This window comes from Scyliorhinus torazame, chromosome 13 (assembly GCF_047496885.1).
Source record: "Scyliorhinus torazame isolate Kashiwa2021f chromosome 13, sScyTor2.1, whole genome shotgun sequence".
Lineage (NCBI taxonomy): Eukaryota > Metazoa > Chordata > Chondrichthyes > Carcharhiniformes > Scyliorhinidae > Scyliorhinus > Scyliorhinus torazame.
In genome coordinates, this window is record NC_092719.1 from 87,886,339 (window position 1) to 87,901,230 (window position 14,892).

General features: G+C 49.0%; 1 protein-coding gene across 1 annotated transcript in view; it reads left to right on the plus strand.

Annotated features, from left to right (window-relative positions):
- LOC140388180 (dynein axonemal heavy chain 3-like) overlaps window positions 1-14,892 on the plus strand; it is a 1,528,048-nt gene that overhangs the window by 10,123 nt on the left and 1,503,033 nt on the right. Inside the window, exon 2 of the mRNA XM_072471941.1 lies at window positions 14,546-14,637. Coding sequence (XP_072328042.1) covers window positions 14,546-14,637 — 92 coding nt within the window. The remainder of the gene's footprint in view (window positions 1-14,545; window positions 14,638-14,892) is intronic.

Below are 14,892 nucleotides of genomic sequence, written 5' to 3' on the forward strand. Positions count from 1 at the left end.
GGATCATGAACAGCTAGAGGCTAAATAAAAAAACAGAATCATTAAGGTATTAATCACTGGATTGAGATACAAGTGAATCGGCATAAAGGTACTTAAAATTACATGATTCAAAGATTGGAGTGGGAGAAATTAGTTTTGATTCATGGGATAATGCAACCAGTACTGGGGAAAGTGGGAGCTGAACCGATAGGGCGATCTACGCTTGAACTGTGCGGGGCCTAGTGTATATTGGTCATGTAGTTATGGTGGTAGAGAAGGCTTTAAACTAAATAGTGGGGGAAGGGATCAAGCGAGGGGAGATGTGGTAAATCAAGAGAAAGGGCAGGCAATAACAAAGCATCGGAACAAAATATATAGGCTGAAGAGGGCACCAAAGAATGGTTTAAAAAAACCAGAATTAAATGTGTCTGAATTGTGCCGAATTCACAACAAAATGGATGAATTGATAACACAAATAGAAATATATATGCATGGACTGACATGACCAAGCTGGGAGCTAAATATTGAAGGGTATCTGAAATTTTGGAAGGGCAGGAAGCTAGGACAGAGTAGTGATATGGCTCTGTTATTTATGGTTCAGAAGATCTAGATATAGAACCAGTTGTAGTTTATAGACCTCCTAACAGTAGTTACACTGTAGGACAGAGTATACAGGGAGAAATCATGGCAAACTGTGGGAAAGCTACTGCAATAATCATGGTTGATAGTTTGGACGAATCAGATTGGCAAGGATACCCTGGACAAAGAACAAAGAACAATGCAGGACAGGAACAGGCCATTTGGCCCTCAAGGCTGCACTGGTCATGATACCAACTTGTGCCAAAACCCTCAGCACTTTCTTGTGCCTTTATGCCTTTATACCCAAGATGAGTTCAGGGAGTATGTGTAGAACAATTTCTCAGAGCAAGTCAATTTTCAACCAGATGGCAGGCTTTTCTAGATCTGTTAATGTATAATGAGACAGGGTTAATTAATTATTGATAGCACAGAAGCCTCTCTGCAACAGTCATCATAACATGATGAAGTTTCACATTCAGTTTAAGGGTTTGAAATGTGGGTTTAAGAATAAATTTAAACTTAAATAAAGGCAATTACAATCGAAGGAGGACAGAATTGGCTAAAGTAAATTGGGAAAATAGATTAAAGGTAGGACAGTAGAAGAACAGTGACAGGCATTTAAGGAGATATTTCATAATTCTCAGCAAAGATATAGAAAGAAAGATAGTTTTTGTGAGAAGGAGGAACCATCCCTGGTCAACTAAGAAAGTTAAGGGTAGTAACAAATTGATACAAAAAGTGTCCAGTACTCTGAAAATTAGTGGTAGGTTAGAATATTAGACAGGTTTTTAGAAATCAGGAAATAATGACTTTCACCTGAGGAAGGAGCAGTGCTCCGAAAGCTAGTGATTTGAAACACATCGTCTTGCATCTTTGGCTTTGTCTATATATATGTTTCTGGAACATACCTCTTCATTCACCTGAGGAAAGGAGCAGTGCTCCGAAAGCTAGTGATTTGAAACAAACCTGTTGGACTTTAACCCAGTGTTGTAAGACTTCTTTCTGTAAAAATATAAGGAGGTGGGATTATTTGTGGGAGGTGTTGAGGAGATTTGGTTTTGGAGAGGGGTATGTTAGATGGGTGCAGCTGTTGTATAGGGCCCCGATGGCGAGCGTGGTCACGAATGGACGGGGATCTGCATATTTTCGGCTCCATAGAGGGACAAGGCAGGGATGCCCTCTGTCCACATTATTGTTTGCACTGGCGATTGAGCCCCTGGCGATAGCGTTGAGGGGTTCCAAGAAGTGGAGGGGAGTACTTAGAGGAGGAGAAGAACACCGGGTATCTTTGTATGCGGACGATTTGCTACTATACGTGGCAGACCCGGCGGAGGGGATGCCAGAAATAATGCGGATACTTGGGGAGTTTGGGGATTTTTCAGGGTATAAATTGAACATGGGGAAAAGTGAGTTGTTTGTGGTGCATCCAGGGGAGCAGAGTAGAGAAATAGAGGACCTACCGTTGAGGAAGGTAACAAGGGACTTTCGTTACCTGGGGATCCAGATAGCCAAGAATTGGGGCACATTGCATAGGTTAAATTTAACGCGGTTGGTGGAACAAATGGAGGAGGATTTCAAGAGATGGGATATGGTATCCCTGTCACTGGCAGGGAGGGTGCAGGCGGTTAAGATGGTGGTCCTCCCGAGATTCCTCTTTGTGTTTCAGTGCCTCCCGGTGGTGATCACGAAGGCTTTTTTTAAAAGGATTGAAAAGAGCATCATGGGTTTTGTGTGGGCCGGGAAGACCCCGAGAGTGAGGAAGGGATTCTTACAGCGTAGCAGGGATAGGGGGGGGCTGGCACTACCGAGCCTAAGTGAGTATTATTGGGCCGCTAATATTTCAATGGTGAGTGAGTGGATGGGAGAGGAGGAGGGAGCGGCGTGGAAGAGATTAGAGAGGGCATCCTGTAGGGGGACTAGCCTACAGGCTATGGTGACAGCCCCATTGCCGTTCTCACCGAGGAACTATACCACAAGCCCGGTGGTGGTGGCTACACTGAAGATCTGGGGACAGTGGAGATGGCATAGGGGAAAGACTGGAGCCTTGGGGGGGTCCCCGATAAGAAACAACCATAGGTTTGCCCCGGGGGGAATGGATGGGGGATATGGAATGTGGCAAAGAGCAGGAATAACGCAACTGAAAGATCTGTTTGTGGATGGGAAGTTCGCGAGTCTGGGAGCGCTGACCGAGAAATATGGGTTGCCCCAAGGGAATGCATTCAGGTATATGCAACTGAGGGCTTTTGCGAGGCAACAGGTGAGGGAATTCCCGCAGCTCCCGACACAAGAGGTGCAGGACAGAGTGATCTCAAAGACATGGGTGGGGGATGGTAAGGTGTCAGATATATATAGGGAAATGAGGGACGAAGGGGAGACTATGGTAGATGAACTAAAAGGGAAATGGGAAGAAGAGCTGGGGGAGGAGATCGAGGAGGGGCTGTGGGCAGATGCCCTAAGCAGGGTAAACTCGTTGTCCTCGTGTGCCAGGCCAAGCCTGATTCAGTTTAAGGTATTACACAGGGCGCATATGACTGGAGCACGGCTCAGTAAATTTTTTGGGGTGGAGGATAGGTGTGCGAGGTGCTCGAGAAGCCCAGCGAATCATACCCATATGTTTTGGTCATGCCCGGCACTACAGGGGTTTTGGATGGGGGTGACAAAGGTGCTTTCAAAAGTAGTGGGGGTCCAGGTCGAACCAAGCTGGGGGTTGGCTATATTTGGGGTTGCACAAGAGCCGGGAGTGCAGGAGGCGAGAGAGGCCGATGTTTTGGCCTTTGCGTCCCTAGTAGCCCGGCGCAGGATATTGTTAATGTGGAAAGAAGCCAAGCCCCCGGGGGTGGAGACCTGGATAAATGACATGGCAGGGTTTATAAAGCTAGAGCGGATTAAGTTCGTTCTAAGGGGGTCGGCTCAAGGGTTCACCAGGCGGTGGCAACCGTTCGTCGAATACCTCGCAGAAAGATAGATGAAATGGAAAAAAGAGGGCAGCAGCAGCAGCCCAGGATCGGGGGGGTGGGGGGGGGGGGGGGGGGGGGGGTGGGGGGGGGGGGGGGGGCGGGGAGAGGGGGGGGGGAGGAGGAACCAGAAGGACTCTCAGGGTTGTTAATATATACTGTATAATATGTATAGGTCGTTGCGACAGATAATTATATATTGGACTGTTAAATTATATTTTTGGAGAGTGTTACTTGTGATAAGGCAGTTGCCAATTAGGGTTAGTTTTCATTTTTGTTATTTATTATTTATTCATTTTTTGTTTATAAAATAGGTCATTGTTATTTGTGTTGTTATAATATTGTGTAAAGGATGCACAATGTACTGTGTTGGTTGACCAAAAATTTTCAATAAAATATTTATTAAAAAAATATATAAGGAGGGAGAAATTAAAGTATGAGAGAAAGTTACCTCAACATATCAAAACATATAAGAGTTTTGACAAGTATTTAAAAACTGAGGACTGGATTCTCTGTCCAGCGACACCGGAATCGGGAAATGCAATATGGCGGAGAATCGCGCATCAGCCAAAATTCGAGGCCGGTGCTGGGCGCCCGACGGAGTGCCATGCTCTGGCACCTCAACAGCAGCGTGAATGCGTTCCATGCAAATTATACAGTAAGCGCTGTTGGCAAATCGTTAATGGCCCCCATCTGGTAATTCCTGGGCCCCTCGCAATGCTCCGCATCTGCCAGGAGGAATTACCGACAGCAAGGTTCACTTGTGGATTTTTAAAATAGGGAAACAGGCACCATGGCTGTTGAGGGAGAGAGACGAGATACAAAGAGTGTCCAACATCACTACGGGGTGCTGACAGTTGTGCCACTGGCACAGGGGCTTCTGCCAGGGCTGGGGAGAATAGTGGAGGGCGGCCAGGAGGCGAACTGTGGGGGGGGGGGTGGGGGGGGGGTGGGAAGGATGTGCACAGACCACCATCTCCGGAGCTCGCAAGGCAGCCTTGCAGCTTCACATGCCACTAACTTCCCACTATTTCCTTCGCACCTCAGGCCGTATGGGTGCTCCCCAGGCCACCCGCTCGATACTTTCTGACCCCAGCCAACCTATCAACAGGTTGGGCATAGATTTTCATAGATTTCATAGAACTTACAGCGCAGAAGGAGGCCAATCGGCCCATCAAATCTGTACCGGCTTTTGTAAAGAGCACCCTGCCAAGGTCCACACCTCCACCCTATCCCCATAATCCAGTAACCCCACCCAACACTAAGGGCAATTTTGGACACTAAGGGCAATTTATCATGGCCAACCCACCTAACCTGCACATCTTTGGACTGAGGGAGGAAACCGGAGCACCCGGAGGAAACCCACGCACACACGGGGAGGATGTGCAGACTCCGCACAGACAGTGACCCAAGCTGGAATCGAACCTGGGACCCTGGAGCTGTGAAGCAATTGTGCTATCCACAATGCTACCGTGCTGCCCATGCTCCAGCGCAACCAGTGCCATCGTCTTGGCTGGGATGAGGGCGTGTGGAGAGTGGAGTGCCTGTTGCAGCTTCTGCTTTTCAGGCTCTCCAATGCCAGTCCTGATGAATCACACGCCAGCATTGGAATTACATTAGTTCTGTGCTAGCCCATTAGGATGTCCTGAATTGCTCTGGGAATGGCGCTGCGTTAGGACTGTAGAACTGATGTGATTCAGCCCCAGCACTTCGTCTCTGAAATGGAGAATCCAGCCCTGAGTGTTGGTCCCTCAGAAGGTGAGACTTGGCAATTAATTATGGGAAACAAGGAAATGGTGCGAGTGTTGTTTGGTGTGATGGAGCTGGGCATTGCAGGCATGTAAATTGCTGTTTTTTGCATTTAAACAAATATCCCATTGCATAGATTTTGCGGAAATGCAACAGGAAATATCAAAATATACAAACTATATTTATTAGACACTTGCTCTTTGTTGCGACACCCAGGGCCAGAGCATGGTCAATTCCAGTCCCACAGGCCCCGGAGTCCTAACACTAACCATTAACCGATAATTTGTACAAGTTTTCTGAGATCGTTGACCCTTGACTGCTCCAATGATGTACAGGAGCCAGGGGCTGGATTCTCCGCTCCCCGCATTACATTTCTGCCCCGACCCGCCAGCGTGATTCTCCGTTACGCCAGCCGGTCAATGGGGTTTCCCATTGTGGGGCAGCCCCATGCTGTCGGGAAACCCCCGGGCGCCGGGAAAACGGAGAATCATGCCGGCGGAGAATCCCGCCACAGATTTGGAAGTAAAACACAATGGGCTGGATTCTCCGCTGTCGGGATTCTCCGTTACGCCGGCAGCACACCCATGATTGGAGATTTACCGACAGCGTGGGGCTGCCCACTATGGGAAACCAATCAGTATTGAATGTCAGTTAAAACCCAGGAAAATAAAAAGCTGCTAGCTTATTGGCTGTCATCAAGACGAGGCATCAATGAGGTCAGCACAACAGCACAGCCTACTGGGAGATTCATTTTTTTAATTAAAAAAGAAGTCCATTTGAAAGGCAAATGCCCCAGTAATTGTCCAGGTACAAAAATTATAAAGGAAAACAAGAGAGAGTCAAGGATTTACACAAGGATCCTTACATTACGGCAAGTGTAATATTGCAAATCAACAGATTTATACAGGAACTACTCCAATCTTGAATGATTAAAATGTGACCATGCTTCAGGATGTCGTGTTGAAGAGAGGTCCTTTAACAATTCACATTCCTTTGTATTTTCTGTCAGGATTTGACATGACCATATTTTATACCACCTAACCTTCTAAACTTGCCCTGCCGAGAAATTGATCTAAGTCCCTTGTTGGTTTCAATAGTATTGCTGCAAAATTCAGATGCAGAGCTGCTTTCTTCATCAGCACTCTAGATGCCAATCTGTTGGCAAAATAGTACCTCTGCCACAATCGCACAATCGGTGTGTGCAGGATAGTGGATGGCATTTTAGGAATTAGTTTGGACTTTGGAGCATGAGCCTGGAGGAAGCAGAGTCTAGAGATCGTGGTCAATTGAAATTGAATTGATGTTTAATTGTTGCAAGTGGTGGATAGTAATTGAGGATTGATGTGAACCCCGTATCAATCAACAGGGAGGGCGCGATTTAAGAGAACAATATTAATGATTTGGATGAGAATTTCGGAGGCATGGTTAGTAAGTTTGCAGATGACACCAAGATTGGTGGCACAGTGGATAGTGAAGAAGGTTATCTAGGATTGCAACGGGATCTTGATCAATTAGGCCAGTGGGCCGACGAATGGCAGATGGAGTTTAATTTAGATAAATGTGAGGTGATGCATTTTGGCAGATCGAATCAGGCCAGGACCTACTCAATTAATGGTCTGGCGTTGGGGAGAGTTATAGAACAAAGAGATCTAGGAGTACAGGTTCATAGCTCCTTGAAGGTGGAGTCGCAGGTGGACAGGGTGGTGAAGAAGGCATTCGGCATGCTTGGTTTCATTGGTCAGAACATTGAATACAGGAGTTGGGACGTCTTGTTGAAGTTGTACAAGACATTGGTACGGCCACACTTGGAATACTGTGTGCAGTTCTGGTCACCCTATTATAGAAAGGATATTATTAAACTAGAAAGAGTGCAGAAAAGATTTACGAGGATGTTACCGGGACTTGATGGTTCGAGTTATAAGGAGAGGCTGGATAGACTGGGACTTTTTTCCCTGGAGCGTAGGAGGCTTAGGGGTGATCTTATAGAGGTCTATAAAATAATGAGGGGCATAGATAAGGTAGATAGTCAACATCTTTTCCCAAAGGTAGGAGAGTCTAAAACTAGCGGGCATAGGTTTAAGGTGAGAGGGGAGAGATTCAGAAGGGCCCAGAGGGGCAATTTCTTCACTCAGAGGGTAGTGAGTGTCTGGAATGGGCTGCCAGAGGTAGTAGTAGAGGCGGGTACAATTGTGTCTTTTAAAAAGCATTTAGATAGTTACATGGGTAAGATGGGTATAGAGGGTTATGGGCCAAGTGCGGGCAACTGGGACTAGCTTAATGGTAAAAACTGGGTGGCATGGACTGGTTGGGCCGAAGGGCCTGTTTCCATGCTGTAAACTTCTATGATTCTATGATAACCGAAACACAGTCTCGTGTCGAGCACGTTTAGTCGGGAGTTTCTCGATGCTGTTAGAGCAGAGAAAGACCATGCGATCGAACAGGACTGTTTAATTTCGGAGAGTCAACAAGGAACCCCCCGCCAAGGTTGCACCTAGTCTCATTTGCTGCACTGAGGAGCTTCGCTCGCCAGTGCAGTGAAATGGCACCGCTATCTTGAGACACCCACCCAAACGCCCTAACTCACCTATAAGGCGATCCGCAGGCCCTCCCACACCCCACCTAATAAGTGCAGGGCACCCCGAGATGATCCCAGTGGTGGCAAAATGCCACCCAGGCAACTAGGCACCGCCAACTTAGCACCCTGGAAGTTTCCCCTGCCAGGCTATCAGTGCCAGGGTGACTGTGCCTGTGATGCGCCCAGGTGGCTCTGGCAGGGTGCCAGGCTGGTAGTGCTAGCATGCCTAGGTAGTATTGGGTGTTCCAGGCTACCACTCTGCTCAGAGCTCTGTCACCCAGGCACTCCAGATCCCTTCCCTCCCCCAAGAGCCAATAATCCTGGTCCCTGTTTATGGAGACCAGTACTAATCGGCACTCTCCTGGGGTCCCGCAACATCTTGGGTAGATCAGGCGAGTACATGTTACAGTGAGACTGGCTACTTGCTGTATTATGCAGATTTGCTAAATTTGCAAAAGAACAAAAAGAACAAAGCACAGGAATAGGCCCTTTGGCCCTCCAAGCTGCCCGTCTAACATAAACCTTCTACACATCTGGAGTCCATATCCCTCTATTCCTCTCGTCACTCTCGTACCTGCTTTCACCACCTCGTCCGGCAGCGGGTTCCAGGCACCCACTACCCTCTGTGTAAAAAAACTTCCCTCGCACACCTCCTCTAAACTTTGCCCCTCACACCTTAAACCTATGTCTCCTAGTAATTGGCGACCAGGGGCTTTTCACAGTTACTTCATTGAAGCCTACGTGTGACAATAAGCGATATTATTATTATTATTATTATTATTAATTGACTCTTCCACTCTGGGAAAAAGCTTCTGACTATCCACTCTGTCTATGCCCCTCATAATTTTGTAGACCTCTATCAGGTCGCCCCTTTAACCTCCGTCGTTCCAGTGAGAACAAACCGAGTTTAACCAACCTCTCCTCATAGCTAATGCTCGCCATACCAGGCATCACATTCTGTACCCTCTCCAAATCCTTCTGGTAATGTGGCGACCAGAATTGAACACTATATTCCAAATGTGGACTAACTAAGGTTCTATACAGATGCAGCATGACTTGCCAATTTTTTAACTCAATCCCGGCATGGCGAACTGGATAGATCCCGGTTTGGGCGGGATCGTCCATTAAATCGCGCCCAGACTATCTGTACAGGAGTCCTCCCTCTGTCAATCCAGGATCAGTCATGGAAGGGTTTTTGCATGCGGTAGCCCTGTCTCTGGTCAAACCAACCAACTCACAGACTTTCAGGCCCCCCTGGTAATTTCAGCAGTTTGGAGGAGTTTCTGTTTCTTGTTGATACAGAGTGCGAGAGGTTGTAGCCCCTCTTCTGTTACCTGAAGGAGCTGCTTCTCAATTTCTGGTTGTGTTTCATCCCCGTGTTCCTGATCTATGGTTACCCAGTGCAGAGGGGAACAATCAGATCAGGAGACCTCCTTGTGGGGCCTGGACCTGGACCCCGAACGGTGGCCATTAATAAGTGAAGTAAGTGGCTGTTAAGCCTGAGCACCTGTCCCTCTAACACACGCATGTTCACGCCTGTTGATGGAGCACATGGTGTCCATTGGGTCACTTCAGGTCTTCCATGAATGGCGGGCAGCAGGGGGAGAGGGGAGGGGGGGGCAGATTGCATCATCAATCCCAGGACAATTTTAGTTTGATTTCATAGATTTCATAGAATTTACAGTGCAGAAGGAGGCCATTCGGCCCATCGAGTCTGCACTGGCTCTTGGAAAGAGCACCCTACCCAAGGTCAACACCTCCACCCTATCCCCATAACCCAGTAACCCCACCCAACACTAAGGGCAATTTTGGACACTAAGGGCAATTTATCATGGCCAATCCACCTAACCTGCACATCTTTGGACTGTGGGAGGAAACCGGAGCACCCGGAGGAAACCCACGCACACACGGGGAGGATGTGCAGACTCCGCACAGACAGTGACCCAAGCCGGAATCAAACCTGGGACCCTGGAGCTGTGAAGCAATTGTGCTATCCACAAGGCTACCGTGCTGCCCCAGTTCCTTTTAGAGTTTGGAATGTGTGATGCCCTTTTGATTGGGCACCTGTATTGTTTTAACTGACAACTTTTAATCCCTTTAAAAGAGACATAAATAAAGACAGACTGAAATTTTTTGTCTTGCACTCATCAGCACAACACAAGAATAAAGGGCGAAATTCTCCCCCAACGGCGGGATGCCCGCCGACTGGTGCCAAAGCCGGCGCCAATCAGACGGGCATCGCGCCGGCCCAAAGGTGCGGAAGTCTCCGCATCTTTGGCGGCCTAGCCCCAACATTGAGGGGCTAGGCCGACGCCGGAGGGATTTCCGCCCCGCCATCTGGCGGAAATGGCGTTTGTTGTCCCGCCAGCTGGCGCGGAAATGCGGCGCATGCGCGGGAGCGTCAGCGGCCGCTGTCAGTTTCCCAGCGCATGCGCGGGAGCGTCAGCGGCCGCTGTCAGTTTCCCAGCGCATGCGCGGGAGCGTCAGCGGCCGCTGTCAGTTTCCCGCGCATGCGCAGTGGGGAGAGTCTCTTCCGCCTCCGCCATGGTGGAGGCCGTGGCGGAGGCGGAAGGGAAAGAGTGCCCCCACGGCACAGGCCCGCCCGCGAATCGGTGGGCCCCGATCGCGGGCCAGGCCACCGTGGGGGCACCCCCCGGGGTCAGATCGCCCCGCGCCCCCCCCCCAGGACCCCGGAGGCCGCCCACGCCGCCTGGTCCCGCCGGTAAATACCAGGTTTAATTTACGCCGGCGGGACAGGCAATTCCTGGGCAGGACTTCGGCCCATCCGGGCCGGAGAATCCAGTGGGGGGTCCCGCCAACCGGCGCGGCCGGATTCCCGCCCCCGCCCAATCTCCGGGAGCGGAGACTTCGGCGGGGGCGGGGGCGGGATTCACGGCGGCCAACGGCCATTCTCCGACCCGGCGGGGGGGTCGGAGAATGACGCCCAAAATGTCAGGGAATTCAACTACTTTGTACTGTGTGAGCAGAGAGTGCTGATTGATCGGCAAGTGTTCTCTGATTGGTGGCGGTGTTGCCATGGAGAATGCACCAGAGATGGTGACTGTACATCATGCAAACTCATGAATGGGCCTTAGGCCTTCACATTTGGCCCTGAAAAGTGCTCAGTCGGCCACAGATTACCCTGGAAGAGCAAAGGTATCTCATAAGATTTGAACAACAGCTGAAGATAGCTGTTAACACTGCTGTTTTCCACTTCTCGTTCTCGCCCCTCACCTGGGGTTTGGTGAGCCTCTCGTTAAATCGTCACCAGTCAGCTCTCAAAGAGGGGAGCGCTTTCTAATTCCCCAAAGACGGGCAGATCATATCAAACAGCATGTCCCTTCTGCTTTCTACCCAACTCGCCCATTCTTGTAAATGTCAACGCACAGTGTTCAACGTTACATACACACCCACCCACACATGTGAATTAACCAATAATTCTTATCAAAATTCCCGAAGTCTTTGGCCCTTGGCTGTCCATTAATTACAGTCACCAGGTGTGTAAGTTTAAACAGGATCACTGTTTACTTTTTACAAAAACTATCATGGAAATGCAGTAAATACAACTGGATAATGACAAGCGAATACCTACTACCCCCTTTAATTGTAACACCCTCTACCCACATAAGACAGACAAGCACAGAGGTAAAAGGGGTAAAAATAATAAGGATGAAGGTCAAAAGATAAGAGTGCTTTAAATGATGGTTCCTTAGCACGATTTCCTCACAGCACTTTAGTTGATCACAGTCTATGGTTTACAGCTGGTAATGATTTTCCTTGCTGAGTCATTCATTCAGGCTAGAAAATCTAGTCCTCACAGGCAGCAGCAGGCATTCTGGAGATACACCTTAGTCCTTATCAAACTGGGCCTTCAGCTCGAGGTTCACATTCAGGCCCATTTATTTCTTGAGACCTTTTATTTCACATCAAACCTTACTTCCAGCATATCACTTTATTTCAGGCCTTTGCAATCTTGAGAGAACGCTGCTCAGATTTGCTGGAAAGAGAGTCAGCACTCAGTGCTCTTCTGAAGAGGATTATGGGGCAAAATTCTCCGGTAGCGGCGCGATGTCCGCCGACCGGCACCAAAAACGGCGCAAATCAGTCGGGCATCGCGCCGCCCCAAAGGTGCGGAATCCTCCGCATCTTGGGGGGCCGAGCCCTAACGTTGAGGGGCTAGGCCCACGCCGGACTGATTTCCGCCCCGCCAGCTGGCGGAAGTGCCCTGCCAGCTGGCGCGGAAATGACATTGCCGGGCGGCGCAAGCACGGGAGCGTTAGCGGCCGCTCACGGCACCCCGCGCATGCGCAGTGGAGGGAGTCTCTTCCGCCTCCGCCATGGTGGAGACCGTGGCGAAGGCGGAAGGAAAGGAGTGCCCCACAGCACAGGCCCGCCCGCGGATCGGTGGGCCCCGATCGCGGGCCAGGCCACCGTGGGGGCAACGCGCCTCCCCCCCCAGGACACCGGAGCCCGCCCGAGCCGCCTTCTCCCGCCGGTAAGGTAGGTGGTTTAATCCACGCCAGCGGGACAGGCATCCTAGCAGCGGGACTTCGGCCCATCCGGGACGGAGAATCGCGGGGGGGGGGGGCCCGCCAACCGGCGCGATTCCCGCCCCCGCTGAATATCCGGTGCCGGAGAATTCGGCAACCGACAGGGGCGGGATTCACGCCAGCCCCGGCAATTCTCCGACCCGGCGGAGGGTCGGAGAATCTCGCCCATGATCTTTTTTGGAGAGAGTTAGTTAGATTCTTCCATCCAGGCTGCAGAATCAAAAGTGAAACCAAACTGGAACCTCATAATTCTGAAAAAATTCCGGTGGTATTAGGTCCAATGACCACCTGTTACGGGGCAGAGCACAGCCATTTGGACCAATTCATTGTCCACCAGCCAAATCAATCAAACCGAGTCATCACTGACTCAGCCTGTCTGCAACCACCAGTCTAAAACAGCACAGTCTTGTGGAACCTTCTGGTTGAATTAAAGGTACAGGTTGCTTACAGGCTGCCTGCCTTAAAGACACAGTCCATTAATAATCCATGGGTCCAGAATATAACGGCAAAAATAAAAGAAAATAAAAATAAGGGAATAAACAGGAACACTTAGGAAGGAGCCTTACACAACTCATACTCTCACACACACACAAACTCACATTCACACTCAAACACACTCTCACATACACACTCAAACACACATTCACACACTCTCACACACAAACTCACACAGACATATTTACACACCCTCTCACATGCACTTACACTCAAACACTCACTCAAACACACATTCACACACACTCAAACACACACACACATTCACGCAGTCTCACACCTTCTCACACACTCTCAGATAAACACACTGGCACACACACACAAACATACTCTCACACACACAGACACACACACACACACAAACACACTCTCACACACACAGACACACTCACACACAATCTCACTCACATAGATTGTCTGTGGTGCAGAAGAAGGCCATTCGGCCCATTGGGTCTGCACCAACCCATTGAAAGAGCCCCTACCTCGGCCCACTCCCCTTCCCTATCCCTGTAATCCACCTAACCTGCCCATCTTTGGACTGTGGGAGGAAACCGGAGCACCCGGAGGAATTCCACTCAGACATGGGGATAAAGTGCAAACTCCACACAGGCAGTCACCCGAGGCCTGAAATGAACCCGGGTCCCTGGTGTTGTGAGGCAGCAGTGCCGCCCACCAACATACACACACTCACACTCTCACCCACCCACATGCGCACACACCGATACATGCACACACTCTCACACGCATACTCTCACATACACACACTCACACTCTCACCCACCCACATGCGCACACAACGATACATGCACACACTCTCACACGCATACTCTCACATACACACACTCACACTCTCACCCACCCACATGCGCACACACCGATACATGCACACACTCTCACACGCATACTCTCACATACACACTCGCACACTGAATAAATGTATCTGTTCTGATGTGAGAATGTACACTAAACAGGCCCAATTCTGACAGGTCGCAATGATTCTGCTCATTGGGTAAGAATTCTTTTTTAAAATAAATTTATAGTACCCTGTTTGTTTTTTTCCAATTAAGGGGCAATTTCGCGTGGCCAATCCACCTAACCTGCACATCTTTGTGTTGTGGGGGTCGCAGACACGGTGAAAATGTGCAAGGTCCACACGGACCCGGGGCTGGTGACGAACCTGTGTCCACGGCACCGTGAGGCAGCAGTGCTAACCACTGTGCCACCCTGCCGCCCTGTTGGGTAAGAATTCTAACAGCCAGCAACACTTAAAGATGTAGAGCAGCAAGTGTTACAATAATCCTTTAGACGTTAGCCAGAAACCCTCAGGATTGGTTTGATAAAGATCCTGGCATCTTTTATCCTATTTTGTCAAAGTTAAAGGTACATTTAGGATTGTGAAGGTCAATTCACATTCTAAATATATTTTGCCTAACGTAACTTAAATAATTAATTGAACTATTTAATTCATTGTGTGCAGCCACCGAGATGTTTTTGGTGGGATACAAATGTGAGGTTTTATTTTCAGTTCTGCAAACCCGCAGATTCTCTACATGATCAAAATGGAATGTTTTCCTGTCAGATGTGATTGAAAACAGTTTGACCAAAGTGCCACATGTAAGTTTTAGTGTTGAACGATGATGATTCTGGATTTTCTCCTTTAACAGCCCGTGTGCGGTGAGAAACCAAAGATTCTGCAGCATGGACCGTGGACCCAAGCTGTGCCCTTGAAAGAAGAAAAATTCTTTCGAAATGTCAGGTAAAATATTTCTCCCCATTTCATTCTCTCCTTGACGGTGTCTGGGGTGTGGGGACATTCTGCTGTGCACCCCAGTCAACACCCTAAGATTTGTCTCAGTGGTTTTAATGTCTGCTTCTTTATATATATATTAATATCTGATCTAAAATATGTATGTGAATTGTCACACTCGGAAATAGGAATAATTTGCATTTGATCAAGTGATTGAGTTATTTCAATGCTTTAACTCAGAGTTAAACGAGACCCTCTTACTAT